The sequence below is a fragment of the Terrapene carolina genome, unplaced genomic scaffold (genome assembly GCF_002925995.2).
Source record: "Terrapene carolina triunguis isolate 2854851 unplaced genomic scaffold, T_m_triunguis-2.0 Scaffold142, whole genome shotgun sequence".
Classification (NCBI taxonomy): Eukaryota; Metazoa; Chordata; order Testudines; family Emydidae; genus Terrapene; species Terrapene triunguis.
Genome location: NW_020664493.1, coordinates 3,033,889 through 3,055,376, shown reverse-complemented (window position 1 = coordinate 3,055,376; position 21,488 = coordinate 3,033,889). Strand labels below are relative to the sequence as shown.

The 21,488-nt window shown below is 41.9% G+C and overlaps 1 protein-coding gene across 1 annotated transcript in view; it reads left to right on the top strand.

Annotated features, from left to right (window-relative positions):
* LOC113406864 (protein FAM124A-like) overlaps window positions 1-11,302 on the top strand; it is a 73,934-nt gene extending 62,632 nt beyond the window's left edge. Inside the window, exons 4-5 of the mRNA XM_026653658.2 lie at window positions 5,385-5,453; window positions 10,330-11,302. Of these exons, the coding sequence (XP_026509443.1) occupies window positions 5,385-5,453; window positions 10,330-11,166 (906 nt within the window). The 3' untranslated portion in view covers window positions 11,167-11,302. The remainder of the gene's footprint in view (window positions 1-5,384; window positions 5,454-10,329) is intronic.
* The last annotated feature ends 10,186 nt before the right edge of the window (window positions 11,303-21,488 follow it).

Below are 21,488 nucleotides of genomic sequence, written 5' to 3'. Positions count from 1 at the left end.
CTGTCCCTCCCCCGACTGCCATGTGCTGCTCCTGCCGTCTGCCTTGGAGCTGCCCCCCGAGCCTCCTGCTTGCTGTGCAGGGGAGGGGGGAAAAGGGGGGGCTAATGTCAGGGTGTCCCCCTCCCCCCTGCACCCCACTTACCCCTTCTCCATATAGAGCAGGGAGGGGACACGGATGGAGAGAGACAGAGGCTAGGTCTACACTACCCGCCTGAATTGGCGGGTAGAAATCGATCTCTCGGGGATCGAATTATCGCGTCTCGTCGGGACGCAACAATCGATCCCCGAATCGACGTGCTTACTCCACCAGCGGAGGTAGGAGTAAGCGCTGTTGACGGGGAGCCGCGGAGGTCAATTTTGCCGCTGTCCTCACAGCGGGGTAAGTCGGCTGCGATACGTCGAATTCAGCTACGCTATTCGCGTAGCTGAATTTGCGTATCTTAAATCGACCCCCCCCCCCCCCCCGCAGTGAAGACCTGCCCAGAGAGAGCTCGCGGTTCGGGCGTGTATATCTATATAATATATAGTTTTTTGTCTGGTGAAAAAAAATTCCCTGGAACCTAAACACCCCCCCCCCCATTTACATTAATTCTTATGGGAAAATTGGATTCGCTTAACATCGTTTTGCTTAAAGTCGCATTTTTCAGGAACATAACTACAATCTTAAGTGAGGAGTTACTGTACATACAACAGGTATGTTACTCCACAGTTACATTAATGTACATTGTGGCTTTTTGCTTAACCATGTGCCTCAAAGCCACTGTTTTACTGAAGAGGTTTTCTGAGGCTTAACCTTTTATTCTTAAATATTTATATTTCTGCTCAATAAAAATAGCCCCCACCCACTATTAATTTGCACTTTATTTTTAAAAATCCATGGGACAGATCATCCCCTAAATCCACATGCTATTAATGCTAATAGGGCTAAGTATGTGTGTCAAGGAAAGTTAGACCCTCACATTTAGAAGAATGTCATCATTCTGATTTTAAAGTGGGGAGGTTGACAGTGAATTTTCTTTGTGAAAGGTGCCCCTGCTACTGAAGTCCTCTATCTACAGAACAGGCACCATAGGTTTGATCCTTTTGCTTGGTGGAACTCAGGATGCTGACAGTTGTGGGAAGTTCTGCTTGAACTTGCTGAGCACCCATATCTCCTTCTGTCCTCTGCACACTTCTGCAGAGTTGGGTGTGCGCAGACCATCTCTGCAATGTAGCGGCTGTGTGCCCGTAGCTCTTCTCACTGGCAAGATCACCACACCGCGCACCTCGCTATTGCAGATCCCACCTAGGCGGTAGCTCTACCCCTTGCTCCACTGGCAGCAACGGCACTGCCCCATATAGGTGCCTCAAGTCTGACTGCAGCTGAGAAGGCAATTTGCTTTTCCTGACCATCCAGTCCTTGGCCTTTCTGCTGAGACTGCCACTAATTTTAGTTGTTGGACTGGTTTTTGTGACGTGGACTGGATAGGCACTAGGTTGGGATAACCAGTTCATTTCAAAATGGCCACAAACCACCTTGATGTGGTAACCACTTGTGATCACCTTCACTTACTGCTTTTCTTCTATAGACTAAAGGGTCCATATCCCATTAGTAATCTCTTGAACAGTGAAATTCTCTCTGATTCCAGTTTTTAATAGTGCATCTTTCAACTACAATAATTTACAGCATAATGACACTGAATGAAAAAATTTTTAATGTCTCTGCTTAGGGTACTGTACAGGGGTTTAAACATTCCATGGCTATTGCCACAGTATCCGTATTAATTTTCACCTCCCATCAGAATGACATTCTAATATTTTTCAGCTTGCATATAGGTTTGTGTTATTAATAACAAGAATATTTTTGATTGCTACATACTCAGATTGATTATCTCCACATGCCAAAAGTATCACTTATACCCACCAATAATAAATCTATACTTCAGAGCAATAAGAAAGCATTTAATGTGACTGGGATTTTAATATACTTCAGCAATGTGACCTATGTGTATCTGGTGGTATACTTACAGGGGTTGGGACTCCTGCCAACCAGTAAGATTGCTCCATCCTCTTAACCCGTTCTGCAAATGCAATTATCAGGGAGCTTAGATTAAGTAAGAGCAAGAAAAAAAACGTATGAATGGATGAGTCTGGCATTTGATATCCTTTGTTTGCAAAGATAACACCCTCCAAAAATGTTTTGTTGTGGCATCTTTGCTTTGTCTGCTTCCTCAAATTAACTCAAACAGCCTGATCTTATTCCAGCTGAAGTCAAGGGTAGATATGTTGTTGGATTTAGTGTGAGCAAGATTGTCTATGATCAGTACTGGTTCTGTCATTATTTTCATATGTTGAATTTTTACAATGTGTGTAGTAGTTCAGTAAATAACTGTCAAGCATTTCAGTGTAACTCCCAGAAGTAAATCTGTGAGTGCAGAGGTAGTCCACCTATGTAAATGAAGGCATTCTGTATGACCCTGATAAATATGTACAGTACAAAATATTTAAAGACAAGAAGAATTAAGGTTACTGAGCTAAATGAATATCAAATAAGTTGTACTATATAAAAAGGGATCAAAAGCTTGTATATGACAATTTATTTGTTAATCCAGTAAAAGGTTTGCCTTTATCTGTCTTGCCTGTGTTCTTCAAAACCAGCATAGCTACAAACACTTTGAGATAAATAGCAGAGTGCATTTCCATTTTCAAAATCTGAGCAATTACAGTTAAAAGGACAAAAGGGAAGACTAACTAGAAATCAAAGGAGGTGTAAAGGAAATAGAAAGTCAAGGACAGCCCCCCAAAAAGGTGGGGAAGTGCGACTTCTGCCGAACAAAACTAAAGGATGGTGATTAAAGAAAAATATGAGACATCTTAAATTAATGGTGCAAGTGGATAGAACAAATTTGATGAACAGTAAAAGGAAAGGAAGGCAAGGAGGGATTTTGACTGGACAGAAGGACAAAAAGAATAGCCTTTACAAAAGTTTCCTTTAATTTCTTAGTGTGCTGAAAATTAGAGAAACAAGGTGGGTGAGGTCATATCTTTTATTGGACCAGCTTCTGCTGGTTAAAAAGACAAGCTTTCAAGCTATGCAGGGCTCTTCTTCAGGTCTAAGAAAGGTACTCAGAGCATCACAGCTAAGTACAAGGTGGAACAGATTGTTTAGCATAAATAGTTAACACATATTTCAAGGGACCATTCAAGGTGAAGTGTCCTCTTAACACTCCTGCACTCATAAAACAAAAAAGGGGATTAGTGGCTTATAGATTGTTGTACTAAGCCATAAATCCAGTGTCTTTAGATTTTTTGTATCTAGTAAAGTTATGAATTTAAGCTTCCAGACTCATCTTTTGTATAGGTTTCCTTTGAGGACAAGGACTGAGAGGTCATATATGGAGCGATCATTTTGTGAAAAGTGTTCCCCCATAGGTGATGTGGTATTTTTATCTTTTATCGTTTTTCTGAGTGAGTTCATTCGAGAGCATAGTGATTGTCTGGTTTCACCCTCATCATTTTTATTGGGGAATTTAGTGCACTGGATGAGGTACACCACATCTTGTGATAGGCATGCGTTGGACATGTTGCTGAAAACGACAGACCGTGTGTATAATAGTGGACTCAATAAGACATGTCTAATTACAGATATAAGAACCTAACTTTTGCCTCCTGTTTTTAAAAATTTTGGCCTCTGTGTTTCTCCTGCAAGATGTGCTCTGCCTTTTCTGCCTTAGATGTTTGTGGGTTCTCTAGTATCAGTGATGGTTTTAATAGAAACACACAATCCTAAACGGAGGTCTTGGAAGCTAAGTAAAACAGGAAATGATCTTTCAGCCATTCTGTCCTTCACCATGAGTGAGAGACAACCTCTTTTATATCTTTTTATTTAAAAAATTATCTTAAATAGAATATCAATATATCGAATGCCATTTTAAACATAACATACAGTCAAAAAAAGCCAGTGTACATATATAATGTTATAAGATTCCCATTGTGATGACTGGGACTACAAATTTACTGTAATTGTGAGCTCTGCTGTAAAAAGTGAGTGAAAGTTTATAAAATGTCACAATAATCTATAACAACAAATGTTGATGGGGAAAGGTGCAAAAGGGAGACAGACTTTGAATTAGTCCAAACGAAGAGGCCTACTAATATAACTCAAGGATCATGCCTGGTAAACAAGAAAAGTGTGGGATCAAAAATCAATGGACCAATATTGGTGTGTTGGGAATTAAGCCTAATTAGTAAACAAAATAATGAGGGGATGGGCTATTCCATCACACACACACACCACTGCTTTTTGGGGTTCTTGAAAAGAAAAGACTTTGGGGGGATTGCGGATGGATGTGGATGCTGGCTGATTGAAAGACGAGGAAGGAGCGAGCTTCACCATCATGGCTGTCACCCCTGCCATCTCCTGGAACCCCGGGATCTACCATGACACTGTTCAGCCTTAGTTGCCCTGATCTTGAGAGATGTCCTGACCAGACTGGGTCAGAGAGAGAGAGAGTGGGATCCTGATGATGTCACCTCCTCCACTGGCTCTGGCTAAATCCCAACCATCAACTAGGATGTGAGATTTTGTCATCCCTGCCCATGTGTGTCCTTTTCCTTCACTTTGTTCTCTTTCATATCCCTCTCTTTTCTTCTTGTCTAATAAGAGTCTGCCTTAGCCAGCCAAGACTGGACATTTTGCAACATTGCTGAAACTCTGTGACCAGAGAGGAAACTAAAAGCAATGCTCTAAGTAGCTTCGTGCTGATACGAGTTTGCCAGATCTCAGAGAGGCTAATAAGAAGACTAAATGCCATGCCTGTGTTTTGCCAGTGAGGTTGCAAGTGAAAGTCAACCAGAGACAGAAGCTGCATTTTCTATATTTGCTATTCTTTTCTCTCCCTTTTTGTGTGTATTTGTCTTGTTTTGTCTTCTAGGAAACTGGATCAAACTTCCAACAACAATAGCAATAACATCTCCAGTTCATCTCAGCTAACCTCTTCTCCCTCTCCCCCTCCCTCTCAAAAAGGGACAGTTATTACTATCTTTAATACTTTACATGTCAAATGCTGAACTGTTTCCTTCTTTTCTGTATCTTTAATAAAGGATTTAACAGATTTGTAATAATGTGTTTGCCATGGTACTAAGCAGGCAGAGATCTCTGACAAGGTCATTTTAACACCTTTGACTCTTTGGGTCCATATATTCCATCGAAGTTAATACAACAGCCCATCTAGCAGAGTAAGATACTAATTGGTGTGAGGAAGGGTGTCAAAATCTGGCCCTTAGATCTTTGTAGTCAGGACTGTCCCTTATCTGGTTTGTACAGGGCCCTGGTCTCAGTTGAGGCCTCTAGGAACTACTGAAATAAAAATAATGAGTAATAAGAGAAATCTTTTTTTTTAAAGGTGGAAATTTCCTTTCTTCGGTCAACAAGCAAAAAGTTAACTAGCAGCCCTGGATTCTTCTCATCAGATGTAGGAGGCCCTAATAACGTAGACTCTGTAGATCTCTGTAACTTTCACCAAAACTTGTTTCCTTGATTTCTGAATGTTTGACTAAATATCCTCCAAAAATTCTGTTTTGATATGGAGAGATTGTAATTTCCCATAGACTGCATGAAGATTTGTGAAGACTACAGTGAGCATGGGTAACAGACCAAGCATTAGGTTTTAAAAATATATAATTTTTTTATTATAAAGCTAATCTGTTCAATCAACAATTGTTCTCTCATGGGTATTCATGTGGACAGATATATCATCCTCTCTATTTGGAATTTCAATCAAAATCAACCTTTTTGGTGTTCTAGGGGCTGCACAAGTGGCGTGTCAGTTTGTACACAGAGCTTTTGTTCTGTCAGATGGCTGATCCTTTTCCAGTGTAGCTGGAGCTTTTGTTTCTAACACAAGCAGCACAGATATACCAGACAGTGCTTTGTCAGTCTGCAGTGAGGTAATGGGCATTGCAAAAAGCAAACTGTAAGGAGGCTGAAGGAAAAAAAAAGTATGAGATTTTGCTTCTGAAGTCAGACAAAAGATTTGCCCCACGTGGGGAATATAAAGGCATTATGCTAAAAAGAACAGCTGAGATGTACATGTCATTTACTTTAACAGATAAAAACAAGTGTTTTTCTATGTTTCTCTGTCCAAGATCAGAGTAGCAGAGGAAGTTCAGTCTCTCTCGCTCATGTTTCATGTCTCATTTTGGTCCATCACATTCTGAAAATGGGTTCCAATTCTTTTATTATTTTTTAAATTTTTATATACATTTAATTGGTAAAAGCAAAGAGGAACAGCAGACTGCCTAGCTCTCTGTATACAGTAGTTGACTAGTAAGTAGAGGCATGGTGTAGTGGCCTCAACACAGGACTGAGACCCAATTTCCCCTGAGTTTTAATCCAGGCTAAAATATGGTTTCCCTCTGTGATCTCCAGCAAATTAGAGAATTTAGAGATGGAAAAGTCCTATTCATTTATCTAATCCAGCTCTCTACCAATAGAGGAGTATCCACTAATCTACATTTGCTAGTGTTTTCTCCGGTCTGGTATAAAATGTGCCAAGAGATGGAATTTTCACTACTTCACTTGGGAGATTATTATACAGTCTAATAATACATCTCACTGCTAGGATGGTTTTCCATGATGTGGGATAAAGGGCTTCTGAAAGTGTTCTAGCAAATATTGCACTTGCCCATATAATTTAAGATGGTATTTGAAAATGTGACCCATAAATTATAGGTCATCTCATTACAAATATTTTTACATAAAGAAACTGTGGTGCAGGGATATAATAACTTGCCAAAGACATCACAGTGCAAGAGTAGAATCCATATCTCCTTTGGATTTCCAGTCCTTTGCATTATCCATAAGACCATCGTCTTTGCCAATGTTAGATCTGTCCCCCAAAGCATTTTTTAGCTCTTCTAGTACAAGTCATTTGACTTGATAACTGTATTTGTGATCTAATGTTACAAAGGCCCCAGTCCAGGAATCCACAAATAAGGACTCTTAACACCTGCAGGGGGTCCCATTGAGTCTAGCTTCAGTTTCTACTGGTGCATGTTTTGTCTAAATATTTATCAACTATTTATTTTTTTTAATTACTTAATCCATCTGTTTGCCATGCAGTTTATCTCACAGTAGAACAAATCTGCAGAGAAAATCAGAACCATTAGTGAGTGTAAAGTGTATTCATATAGTGGACAACGATATAACAAAATAATTTCCTGCACAAACACAGGAAGTGATGAGATAATTTGTTTGTGTCCTTGAAAATGAAATACTGCATTCTGTAGGCTATCCAGAAATGTCTTCAAATACAAATTGATGCTTTTTTCATCAATACACACCTATTAACAGCCTCTGCATAATTTCTAAAATAACTTATCTTGCCTTCTGCATAAATAAAAATAATATAGCTCCAAAGTCATCTCTGGTAAAACTTCATTGACTACCATTCAATTTGAGCCATTCTGTTTGATTCTTTTGAAATCTTGATCCCTTATCTATTAATGAAGCTGGTACAGTACTGTAGCTAATTTTATTCAAAGATTCAGTTAGTTCTATGTGGCATTAAGAAGAATAGCCTATTACATTATGGATGGATGGATTATGATGGATGAAAAGATGGATTATGAATTACCATAGCTTCATGTGTTAGTGTTAGTCTTTAAGGTGCCACCAGACTCCTTGTTGTTTTTATTCATCTACAATACATAAGAGAACTCAACAGGATTTATGTCCCATAACGCACCCTTGGCATGGACAGTTACAAATGAGCAAACAATTTTTTGCAGATGTGAAAGTACCTTGTTACCTCTACAATCAATGTAATAGATAATGAAAGATTGAAACAGCACATCTTTGCCACTAAGACCATTGGGGTGTGAAGTAGTGAGAAATGAGCAACAACAATGCTTGGAGGTTGTCTAGGCATTAAAGTAACAGTAGGTTGCTATCTGCACTAAATTCCAGTTGTTACCATTTTAAAATTCTTAAAACGTATCTAGTAATATCATTTAAAATATAAACAATGAAGCTATTTGCTGAATAAGTCTGCAAGCTGTCAAGTAATGGATGTGGAAGCTTGAGAGGTGAGATACTTTCTCAGTTCTGGTACAGTATTTGAACCATGCTGTGTTAAGTCATGAGGTGGAGGACAATAAATAAGGTATTGGCTTATTTGGGCCTAATTTCTCACTTTGGATGTGTGTGAAGCTCCTGCTGCAGTCTGTGGGAATTGCATGTAAGCGTATCTGGGGGCAAAATTTGGTATTTTGCATCATGTGAGAAATTCCAGTAAAGCTTTCAAAAGAAGTGATTTAAATACAAACTGTTGAAGCCATATTGAAATAACTAATATGAGGAGAAGGATCCAGGAAGTTATTAACCATTCAAAAAAGGTTTGCTAGGAGTAGGGGGGATGGGCGGGAGTGGGGGGAGAAGGGTCCCTTGCTCAGACAATAGATCTTGGAGATGTTAAAAGAGAAGGGTGATGTGTTTTTCAAAGAGTGGGAGATACGGTTTTGACTGACACTAAGAATTGGAGTGTTTCAGGGTAATATTAGGGCAAGGTTATAGGTGACAGTGGTGGCATTAGTGCCCTTCTATCATTAGAATTGAGGTTGGAAGGCTGGGGAGAAAGGGCTGTTGATGACCATGAAGTTCTTCTTCAAGTGATGGTCCCTATTGTATTCCACCAAGGGGATTCAAAATCTGGGCTTCCTGCCCTCGCTTGTTTTCCATCAGTGACGAGCACCGGTGCTGTTTGTACTGTTTGGGGAAATCCCACATCACGTCAAGGTGCAGTATCTTCCTCTCCTTCCCTGTCCGTACATGGGAAAGCTGAGCTCTTTGCCTCAAAAATCACCTCATGGAGGCTGCAATGGGGCCAAAATCAGATCCTGGCCAGGGAATCCCCCCTGTCCATCAGCCTGAGCAACCTAAGAGCGCTCCCCCACCACGGAAACTCCATCTGGCTCTGCCAGTACCAGTGCTACCGACCCAATGCAGGGACCTAGCCATGAGTCATGGAAGCATGCGCATAAGCATGGCCATAAGTCTTCCTCCAAGTCCAAGAAGGACATTGCCCTGTCAACGAATTCCAGCCATGGAGGAACGAGTTGTTCCAAGGCTCACAAGAGTGAAAAAAGGTAGGCAGGAAGCACAGATTTTGAATCCCCTCAGTGGAATACAGATAAGGATCACGCATCTCAGAGAACCTCCAGTTACAGGTAAGTAACCTGCCCTTTTCATTCCTAGAAAATATAAGGTAGGGGATGAGCTGGATGGAGAGAGAAGTAGAAGCGTTGGTGAGTTCTAGAGAAAAAGAGGGAGAATGAGATTTCTGGGTTTACGTCAGCGGTCAAAATCAAAAGGAAGAACGTAGCAAACTTCTCACCACCCTTAGTGAAGAAATGAATGGAGAAAGAACAGTAACAGTGGTTGGCATTTACACTATTCATCTTCAACTTCCTTTACTAAAAGAAGAAATGCTGGAAGTAGAGTATGAATGAAGTCATATAATAATCTATATTAGTTAAAAAGTCCATGCTGGTTGAACTTGTAGAATACCAATAAACAGTTTCTCTTTGATTTATTTAACCTTTTAAGTAAAACCCAATCAATATATTAAAATTCAGAATGAGAAAAACTCTGGGATTTTGTGATAAAAAGGAAAACCTGGTGAGCTGGAGTAACTTGCTCCTCTCACCCATCCAATTTTGCCCTGAGCTTCAACACACAAGCTTCAGAGATTTTTTTTATGTCAATTTCCTATAGTTTTGTTTTTTCACATACTATGTAAGTACGTAATCAATCAATCCAGGCTTTTACTGAATGTCCGATGAGACATTACTTGTTTTTTAAGAGCCAGGTTTTTTTAAATTGGAATAAAATTAGATGCCTTTCCAAAGGGTCTTTCTGAGCTCAGCCTTTTGAAATCTCATATAGAATACTATAGTTCTTAAAAATATTACATAGAGAATTCTCAGAGCACATCTGAAAATTTTGCTACAGTCCTATAGTCTTAAAATTTCACCTGTCTTCCAAGAGATGAGTGTCTTTCTCAGGATTTCACTGTTGTTTCATGGAATTCACCCTCTGAGGCAGGACAGTTTTAAGGCTCCAGGCCTATTCACTTTTGTTTTCCTCCAAGGACCCTTATATAAATATTTGGATTTTGGCACAGTGCTTTCTCTTTATTATTAAAGTGAAATATTTACTGTGACTGTACTGAGTGACAGTCTGCTTTATAGTTACATGCAGTAACAGTTCAACAATGGAGACTTACAGTTGTAAAATTGCCAAGTCTGAGTTAATGTGGTCTTTCCTCTTTTCTTTCCCCCCTCCCGCAGCAGGCACGTATTTGGTATAGGAAGTCTGCTAAGCAGAACAAGCTTCATTTCCCATCTTCAAGGGATTCCCGTTTCACTCCTTCACCAAGCTACATTCCTCACAGTCACAGACCTGCCCCTAATCAAACTAGTGAGCATCTGAACTCAGCTGGTCAAATCAAGCTGCATCGGGCAAATGGCCTTGGTCAGTACCTTGGCATCTCCCAGCAGGACTTGAGAAATGGTGACCGAGGAGACTTCACCCGAAGATCCAGTAGTGCCTCCAGCATTTCATGGTCATTTCAGCGAAGCAAGTCTCTGTTCTGCTTGCCTACAACAAGCTCCACTCCGGCCTCTGACTCCTTTAACTTTAGTGAACTGTTTCAGAATTTAAATACTGGGTCACCTGTGAACAGGTTAAAAACATGGAGATGCAGCCCCAAGCTTAACATTGAGGACTTGGAGGGTTCACAGGAGACTGATGTCGACACAGGGATGAAGCTGTCCTTCTCAGATCTGTCTGTGGTCTCAGCCTACTCTACCTTTAATGGATTTTGCAGTGATTTGGAAGCTACTCTTCCCTCACAAAGGCAAAGTGTCAGTATATCTAAACAGGCTGTCTCCAGGGGAAGGCCGTTGTCAGCCATGTGCAGTACCCTTGAGCTCCCTAGTGGTTCACTTCCATCTCTCTCCGAGTGGTCTTCCAGCTCTTTCTTGTCATCTTCCGCATCCCCCTTAGCATCTCACTGCCAACTCAGACAGTCACCAAGAGCAACCCCTTGTTCTCTGAATGATAGGAAAACAACTGGCAGCATTCATCCAGGCTCTCCAACCAACGAGGAGGAATTCTACATCTGAGCTTTCTCCATGCTGAACCTTTTAATGTAAATTTGTGCGTATGTGAATTACAGCAGTGCATTTCCACCATCTGAGCCATCTGGGCTGGCAAGTTCCTTGCTCCTTCCTGAGGGGAGGGTGTTACATCACTAAATGTTGTAAATGTTGTAAAAGGTTCCCACACACCACTGTAATGGGTGCCTCATAAATGTATATTATAATATCAGGTGAGATTGTGTCCACTGGATTCATGTGGAGGGGAACCCTGATTTGTAGCTGTGCAGGTAGGAGGTTTGTGCTCAGTGTCCTTCAGCTCTGGCGAAGGGGGTTTGGGAGACTGACCCTTAGCATGTAGAGCAGGAAGTGCCCAGGGATGCACATGGTAACCCACCTTCCCCTGACAAGTATCGTAAAGATGCTGAAAAGAAAATACAACCTCAAGCTGCATTAACTTTTCTGAGAAGCTCTCTCCACGCTGGCGAACCCTTCCCCACCTCCTTTATGAGATGCCAGAGGCAGCTATGAAAAGGGCAGACCCTAGCAACATGACTCCAGTAGAGCCAGACAAAGAGGCTGAGGGCCCCAGAACCATTGTAGAGGCACAAGCCTCCAGCTGATCTTTGAGAATCTGCAGAATCGGGGAGAGAACATCCTGTTTGCTCCATGGGGAAGAAGGAACCCGCACCACATCCCCAATTTGATGGACCGGTTTTGGGAAAATGCCATGAGGGGAACCTTGAGGAGCTTTTCTCCCCATCTCTCCCCCCTTCCTCCCCCCCCCCCCCCAAGTCAAAAGTGTTTTTCATCATATGGGAAGGGAGCAGGGTGACCCACTGTTAAAAATGCACTGCAGCTCCCTATTTTTAGGGGTTTATTTTGGTTGTAAAAAATTCACCTCATACATAAACATAGTATTGGTGGTCCCAGCCCAATTTCTGTGTAAAACAAATTTCTTGCCAAACTTGTCTGAATTTTTAATTTATCTAAAGGGAAAAATATGTAGAATTGTACTGGCCTTTTTATCAAGTTACATTTTTGGCAAGTTGTTACAGTATAATGTGGCAAGCTGTTATGGTGTAATTACTTTTGATATTTTGGAAAAACGTTTACATGGAGAAGCCATTAGTCTGAGAAATGGCTAAGTACCTTCATAAGGATTTTTACCATCTATTTCAAACTTTTCTGACAATATATCTCTGTGTTAAACACTACTGACACTGAATACTGTTCTGGTCTAGGCACTAAGAACATTACCTGGTTTAAAGTAGTGTTTACAAATCTGTATTTAATCAATAGACAGGTACAGCTGCAGAAGATCCACTCTGATCAGTCAGTAAATAAAACTAGGGAGGAAGAATGATCTTGTGTGTATTACTCCGCAACGTTACTCAGAACAATACTATTCATTTTAAAACAGCCTAAATAAATAGTTACATAAGAGAGTGGAACAGCTCCAAAAACCTCCATTCTAACCCCCAACTAAATATACAGTTTATACTATTCCACAAACCATCCTTAAAAAAAAAATGCAGTCTGGAAGAAATAAATATAAAATCATTCTGTTTAAACACCATTAAAGTTGTAACCCAAATCCACAAAAGGCAGGAAATTGACAGTAAAGGCTTGAAGGAATTGGCAGTCAATTCACTGACCCTCCTTTATGCTGTTCGGCATTTTTTGCTTTTTTTCCCCCCACAGTGATCGAGAATGGTGCATCTGCCTCATCTAGAGTTTCCTGCCTGTAGTCAGCTACTGAGACAACATGAACTGCCTGGAAACCTTGTCTTCTGTATTAACTATAAAAATAGGATTTTATTCCAGATCTGGACACCCAGCTGAATATTAGCACTTTCCCCACCACTACCACCCAGAGCTGTTTGGGTTCACTCCAACTTTTGATAAACGACCCTGTTCAGAGATGCTTGGAAGCAGAAACAGCATGAATGAGGGATTTAACATGGTGTTTGAATGTTTACCAACTATCGGCCTGCTCCAAAGCCCATCAAAGTCAGTGGTAGTCTTGGGGTTTAGGTCAGACTTTAGGGTATGTCTAAAAAACCTGCAGCATCGAGTCTCAGAGGCTGGGTCAGCTGACTCGGGCTTGTGGGGCTCGGGCTGTGGGGCTAAACATTGCAGTGTAAACATTCAGACTTCAGCTGGAGCCCAGGCTCTGAGACTCAATACTGCAGGGTCCTTTGCAGGGTCTCAGAACTGTTAGAGCACAGTAGGCCTGATTCACCACTGTCATGGGCTATATGTAATTATTTACAGCTGGGCAAAATATGTGTAGAACACTACCCGATCAGAATGGTAGCATTTTGCACTCACTTGGCAAATGACTATGCAAGGTGCAAGGCAGTGAAGAATCAGGCCCAATAGGTTTAGACCAGGGAGGGCAAACTACGGGCCGGAGCCGTTTTAAGCCGGCCTGTGAACTCCCGCTGGGGAGCGGGGTCTGGGGCTTGCCCTGCTCCGGTGCTCGAGCCACGCAGCTCGGCCCCGCTACGGCTGGGGTGCTGGATCGGGGGCCGCTCCACACAGCTCCTGGAAGCTGCGGCATGGCCCCACTCCGGCTTCTAAGTGCTCCAATGGGAGCTGCAGGGGCGGTGCCTGTGGATGGGGCAGCGTGCAGAGCTGCCTGGCCGCGCCTGGCTCCACGTAGGAGCCGGAGAAGGGACATGCCACTGCTTCCAGCAGCCGCTTGAGGTAAGCGCCACTCGGAGCCTGCACCCCTGAGCCTCTCCCCACACCCCTGCCCCAGCCCTGATCCCCCTCCCACTCTCCAAACCCCTCAACCCCAGCCCAGAGCACCCCCATGCACCCCAAACCTCTCATCCGCAGCCCCACCCCAGAGCCCGCACCCCCAGCGAGAACCTGCAGCTCTTCCCGCACCCCTGCCCCAGCCCTGAGTCCCCCTCCCGCCTTCCAAACCCCTTGGTCCCAGCCCAGAGCACCCTCCTACACCCCAAACTCCTCATCCGCAGCCCCACCCCAGAGCCCGCACTCCCAACCAGAGCCCTCACCCCTTCCCGCACCCCAACCCCAATTTTGTGAGCATTCATGGCCCGCCATACAATTTCTATTCCCTGATGTGGCCCTCAGGCCCACCCCTGGTTTAGACTAATGGCACAATATTCTTCTCTAAAATTTGTGGTGGCACAAAGATAAATGATGAAATAACATTGTGAAGCCATTTTGCCAACACTAGCCATTTTCAGATATGACAATAAACAGGAAAGAACTGGTTCACCCTTGTCAAAAAAAGTGTTTTATCATTCATTATTTGGGAAAAGGCATATTCAAAATATTTATAATACTTATAAAAAGTCATCAAAACATGGAATCAGAAGACCTTCAGAGAACTGACTTCAGCTGACATGTCTATTCGTTCCTGGAACCATGTCAGTGTTCAGACTCCTGACGGAAGCTGGCTTGTTCTACTACTGGAGAGAAGACTTGGAAATATCTGTCAATCTACAGCAGGCCTTATGACTGGAGTTCAGCATAGCTGAATGCAATAGCCTGGCTTTATCAGAAGTATTGATGATGTTGAAAGGCTGCAAATTAGCACAAGATAGCAAATTACCAAGTAGCAACTAATGTTAATATACGGGAATGGGACCATCTAAACTCCAGACTGTATCACGTAAACCAATATAGGAAGGAAGCCAAATTAATTTCCACAGACTCAGAAGAGAGAATTTATATTGTCTAAGATGGTTCTGTTCTTCCAAGTACTTCTACTCTGTTTACTGATATTTAACTAGAAAATAATGTTCTAATTTTGTAAGTTCTGTATGAATAATTCATGGGGTGTGTAACAAAATTGTGGAATCACAAAATGCTCCACTGAGAGGAAACGGAATAATATTATTGTACTGAAACCTTTTATGTTATAAAAATAAAAGCCAGCTTTTCAAGAGTGTTTCAATTAAAATAAGTGTCATTAGTTCCCTTTTCTATACTTTAAAAGGGAGTTGAACTTACCCAGATGACTGGAGATGCACAAGGTTCATGCTATGGCATTTTGCTTATGTATCATATAACTGTTGTTATATTATGAACAGGATCAGTAGAAAATTGCAGATTTCCCCTTAACTTCCTCTCTTCTCCCAGGCCAGCATATGTTGCTTTTATCAAATAAAATATAGACAGAAAGTTAATTGTATTTAAACTTCTGTGTGTTCATTTATTAAACACAGTGGAGTCATATTGGTTACTTTAATGAGGCCTTCCTCAGATTTCAAAAGATCACTGTATCAGACATAAGCACATCACTTCTGGGCAATGTTGATCAATAGAGCAAATATAAAATAAACACAGCCCTAAATACAAGAGATGTCTTTTATTTTAGACTCAGATTTACCTCTACAAACAGGTCTTATTTCTCTTTTCTTATTGCAAATTATTTATCCCAGTAAAGCTAAATGATTAACAGAGGATATGAAAAATTCTACATACATGAATCCAACTTAATTTTGTCTCCTGTATTAGAATCATAGAAACGTAGGGCTGGAAGGGGCCTTGAGAGGTCATCAGGTCCAGCCCCCTGTGTTGAGACAGGCCCAAGTAAACCTAGACCATCCCTGACAGGTGTTTGTCTAACCTGTTCTGAAAAACCTCCAATGATGGGGATTCCACAAACTCCCTTACAAGTCTATTCCAGTGCTTACCTATCCTTACAGTTAGAATTTGTTCCTATTATCTAAACTAAATCACACTTTCTGTAAATTAACCCCATTATTTCTTGTCCTGCTTTCAGTGGATTTGGAGAATAACTGATCACTGTCCCCTTTATAACAGCCATTAACATATCTGCAGTGGTTCCCTCCCCCGTTTCTTTTCTCAAGACTGAGCATGCCCAGGTTTTTTAACCTTTCCTCATAGGTCAGGTTTTCTAAATCTTTTACCATTTTTGTTGCTCTCTTCTGAAGGCTCACCAGTTTGTCCCAAACTGTGGTGTCCAGAACTGGACACAATACTTTAGCTGGGGCCTCACCATTGCTGAGTAGAGCGGAACAATTACCTGCCATGTCTTACAGATGACACTCCTGTTAATGCACACCAGAGTGATATTAGCCTTTTTTTGCAGCTGCATCACATTATCCACTCATATTCAGTTTGTGTGCCACCATAAACCCCAGATCCTTTCCACCAGTACTACCACCTAGGCAGTTATTCCACATTTTGTAGCTACGTGTTTGATGTTTTCCTTCCTAAGAGTAGTATTTATCCCAGTAAAGCTAAATGACTAACAGAGGATATGAAAAATTCTACATACATGAATCCAACTTAATTTTGTCTCCTGTATTAGAATCATAGAAATGTAGGGCTGGAAGGGACCTTAAGAGGTCTATATTGTTTATATTGAATTTCATCTTATTGCTTTGAGACCAATTTTCAAATTTGTCAAGCTCATTTTAAAATCTAATCCTGTCTGCCAGAGTGCTTGCAGCCCCTCTGAGCTTGGTGTTATCTGCAGATTTTATAAGCCTTTTATAAACATAATCTTTACTCCATTGTCTAGATCATTAATGAAAATATTGAATAGTACTGGACCTAGAATAGACCCCATGCAGGCCTCCCACTAGATGCATACCTCCAGTTTGACAATGAACCATTCATAACTACTCTTTCAGTACAGTCTTTCAACTGGTTTTGCACCCACTTTACAGTAATTTCAGCTAATCTTTTTTTAAGTCCGTTGTCCTTATTCTGCTGCGCTCACTCCTTCCTTGCCTTAGAATCATGAACTCTATCATTTCATGATCATTTTCACCTAAATTGACTTCAACCTTCCGATTCGCAACCAATTCCTCCCTGTTGGTCAGAGTGATGACACTTTCTTTTATATGGCCTTCATTTTTTGGTCTTTGTCCCACAATTACACTATGACAATCTCTTTCTATCTGTCTAAACCACTCATCATCATGGGATCTGAGTGCATCCCAGAATTCCACAGTATACACAAAGATATGTAGGGAGTTTTACTGTATTTTATAGTTTTACATTGTGCCATTGTAGATGTTTTGCATTCTGCTCCGAAGGTGCTGAGGTTCACGGTCATCCTGATCTCTTGGGGTTGATTTTCAGATCCAGTGTCCTGTACTCTTGAACCTGACATTGGTCCAGAGGAATGTAGCTGTTGTGGTCATAGAATCATAGGCCTGGAAGGAACCTCGAGAGGTCATCTAGTCCAGTCCCCTGCACGCATGGTTTCGAATAGTTCAGTGGGGCATAATTAGTGGCTGCTGCTATGGTGGAGGAAAGATAGGATTTCTTTGTTTCTTTCATCACCAGGGCATAGGCTCTAAAGAATTCCTTGTGCCTGATTCTTTCCTCCTGCCGGCTCAATTTTTTTTTCCTTCCTGTTTTTACACAGTTCATCAGAGACATGGAGTTCTGTGGTGGCAGTCTGGAGGGAGTGGACACTTTGGTGTCAAAACAGGGATTGGCACCACCATGTTGCGTGACGGACATTTGTCAAAATTACTGTACTTAGTGACGGACATTGGGGGTGAGAGGGGTTATGCCATTCAGTCATTCAATTTTCTGAAAAATTACCGTGGACCTCAACATTTTTACCACGGAAATGTTACTGACCCTGTGTCAGGGTGCTGATGGCTTTGGTTAGTGAGAGGTTATGGTGACCAAAGGCTTGATCCAGCTCCATTGTAGCCAGTGGGAGTTTTGTCATTGACCTCAATGGGAGCAGGATCAGACTCTAACTGGGTTTTCTATTCCATGACCTTTGGTAGGGTGGATTTACCTGCACGGATGTTTTATAATCTGACTAGGTCCAGGAGTTTCTGGGGGATAGGCCATAATTATGGGGGTTTCACAGGATGTGTGCAGCACTTTAAATGACTGCAATAGCTCTGATTTACAATGATATAAAAACATTCCCTGCAATTGTACCTAAGTATAATATTATATGTTATTATCACTTTTTACAATACTATTTACACTATGTTAGTAACTTTGTTAGATTAGAATTAGGGCTGTCAATTAATTGCAGTTAACTCATGTGATTAACTCAAAAAAATTAATAACAATTAAAAAAATTAATCGTGATTAATTGCGCCGTTAAACAATAGAATACCAATCAAAATTTATTAAATATTTTGGATGTTTTTCTACATTTATTGATTTCAGTTACAACACAGAATACAAAGTGTATAGTATTCAGTTTATATTATTTTTATTACAAGTATTTGCACTGTAAAAATGATAAAAGAAATCGTATTTTTCAATTCACCATAATACAAGTACTGTAGTGCAATCTCTTTATCGTGAAAGCGCAACTTAAAAATGTAGATTTTTTTTTTTGTTACATAACTGCACTCAAAACCAAAACAATGTAAAACTTTAGAGCCTACATGTCCACTCAGTCCTACTTCTTGTTCAGCCAATCACTAAGAGAAACAGGTTTGTTTACATTTACGGGAGATAATGCTGCCCGCTTCTTATTTACAATGTCACCTGAAAGAACAGACGTTTGTGTGGCACGTTTGTAGCCAGCATTGCAAGATATTTATATGCCAGATATGCTAAACATTCGTATGCTCCTTCATGCTTTGGCCACCATTCCAGAGGACATGCTTCCATGCTGATGTCGCTTGTTAAAAAACTAATGCGTTAATTAAATTTATGACTCAACTCCTTGGGGGAGAATTGTATGTCTCCTGCTCTGTGTTTTACCCGCATTCTGCCGTATATTTCATGTTATAGCAGTCTTGGATGATAACCCAGCATGTTGTTCGTTTTAAGAACACTTTCACTGCAGATTTGACAAAACGCAAAGAAGTACCGATGTAAGAGTTCTAAAGATAGCTACAGCACATGACCCAATGTTTAAGAATCTGAAGTGCCTTCCAAAATCTGATCAAGACAGGGTGTGGAGCATGCTTTCAGAAGTCTTAAAAGAGCAACACTCCGATTCGGAAACTACAGAACCCAAACCACCAAAAAAGAAAATGAACCTTCTGCTGGTGGCATCTGACTCAGATAATGAAAATGAACATGTGTCGGTCCACACTGCTTTGGATTGTTATCGAGCAGAACCCATCATCAGCATGGACGCATGTCCCCTGGAATAGTGGTTGAAGCATGAAGGGACAATGAATCTGGCATATGAATAGTGCATCTGGCAGGTAAATATCTTGCAACACCGGCTACAACAGTGCCATGTGAACACTTGTTCTCACTTTCAGGTGACATTGTGAACAAGAAGCAGGCAGCATTATCTCTTGCAAATGTAAACAAACTTGTTTGTCTGAGCGACTGGCTGAGCTGGGGCAGGGGGGAAAGCGGAGAGCTCAGTTGGGGCCACGATGGGGGAGGGGGGTTGAGAGCTAGGCCCCGGCTAGGGTCGAGCTCTCAGCCTCGGCTGGGACAGCAGCAGAGCTGTCTGCCCTGGCTGGAGCTCCGAGCACGGCGCTCCGAGCTCCTCCCCCCATTCCACCTCCTTCCATCCACAGCCCTGCCCATGGCCCCACCCCTTTCCTCCCCTTCCCCCATTCCTCCTCCACTCTGCCTCTTCCCCTGAGGCCCGGCCCCACTCACTCCTATCCCCCCACCCCCACGATGGCCCCGAGACCGGAAAAGCTCTGTGCCCTCACTGTGACCATAGGCGCCGACTTCTTCTGGCTCGACCCCCTCCTGCCCCCATTCCAACCCCTTCCCCAAAGTCCCTGCCTCAACTCCGCTCCCTCCCTGCCCCTATTCGACTCCTTCCCCAAATCCCTGTCCCGGCCCCACCTCCTCCCTTGAGCACGCCACATTCCCACTCCTCCCCCCTCCCTCCCAGTGCTTGCTACAGCTGTTTGGTGGCGGCAAGCGCTGGGAGGGAGGGAGGAGCAGAGACGTGGTGCGCTGGGAGGAGGCGGAGCAAGAGGTGAGTCGGAGGGGCAGGGCAGGGAGCTTGGCTACCTGTGGGTGCAGAGCACCCACTAATTTTTCCCCATGGGTGCTCCAGCCCTGGAGCACCCATGGAGTCGGCGCCTATGACTGTGGCAGCAAGGCCACAGCAGGGAGCAATAGCTCCTCCAGCCCTAGGACTGTGGCGCAGGGAGATTTTTCTGGGAGACCCAAATCCCCTTTCTCCCTCTCCCCTCAGCTCCATTACGTGCCACCCATGCACTTGTCATTTGCAAATCAGGCCACAGAGAGGACAACTGGAGCCCTAGACAATTCCAAAATTATACTGGCTCCTTCCTTCTCTTCTTTTGAGTCTCTTGAATTATATGTGACTCAAACTAAAGTTAATTGTCCATTTTAATTAAATTTCTCCTGAATATATGATGCATGAAATACAAAATATCTTGCTCAATGGAGGCATTTAAAATCTAATGTGGTTGTCATAAATGAAAATTTCTGACCATTAATACTGAGTGCAATTAGAATTGGAATAGGTTTGCCAAAGCAAAACAATCTATTAGAACTGACTGATCACACAGTAGAGTCATGGTGACAACTAGGGAAATTCCCTGTCTTGTAGGTTAGGAATTAGCTCTGGGAGTTCAGGTATCTCAAAGTCTGCAGAATGTTTCAGTACTGTTCTGTGATGATATAAGGGTTTCTGCAGACTGTGCTACTCTGCCTTATGGAACCTGAGCTGGAAGCAACTGAATATGATCTGTGAAAGCTGCCAGTGCCATCTCGTGGTTGTTTTAAAAAATATAACAAGTGGCACTGCAATGTGAAGCTGTAATAGAAAAAAAAATAGTGACATCCCTCCAAACTATCCACTAGTAGGTTCTTTTGATATACCTGATCCTGAATGAAGACAAGGTCCTACCTTTCCTTAGTAGTTTCATTTGATGATCATCGTTTTTCTCCTTTGAAATTCCAGCACGCTCCCTATTAAGTGTCACAAAAAATTGCTGACCTATTCAAAATAAGTGCTGCGAGGTGATATTGTCTCAAAAGAGCAATGGAGAGTATTGCACTGATTTACAAAACAGATCTGTCTGCCCTGATGTTGTATTAGTTCTGCATTTCATTTTTCTTTGCTGGCAGATTTGGAGAGAAGCGCACATACTGTTGTTATGTTTTATTGGTCACCCTTTAACTACCAAAACATTGACAGGGCAACCAGATTGGTTTTCAAACCAAACTGGTCTGCGTCATAGTTTTTACAACAGAACTTAAAAAATTATTTATCTTGCTAACATACCACATTATTGTAATATGTGTACAATATTATGTTAAGTGCGGTCAATTTTCAAAGCTGTGTCTTGGGATTTAACTGCACATCTGCTATTAACAGAGCCTTGCGTATGATGCATAACGCTGGCAGGTTGTCACAAATTCCACAATTTTTGCAATTAAAAAATAAAAGT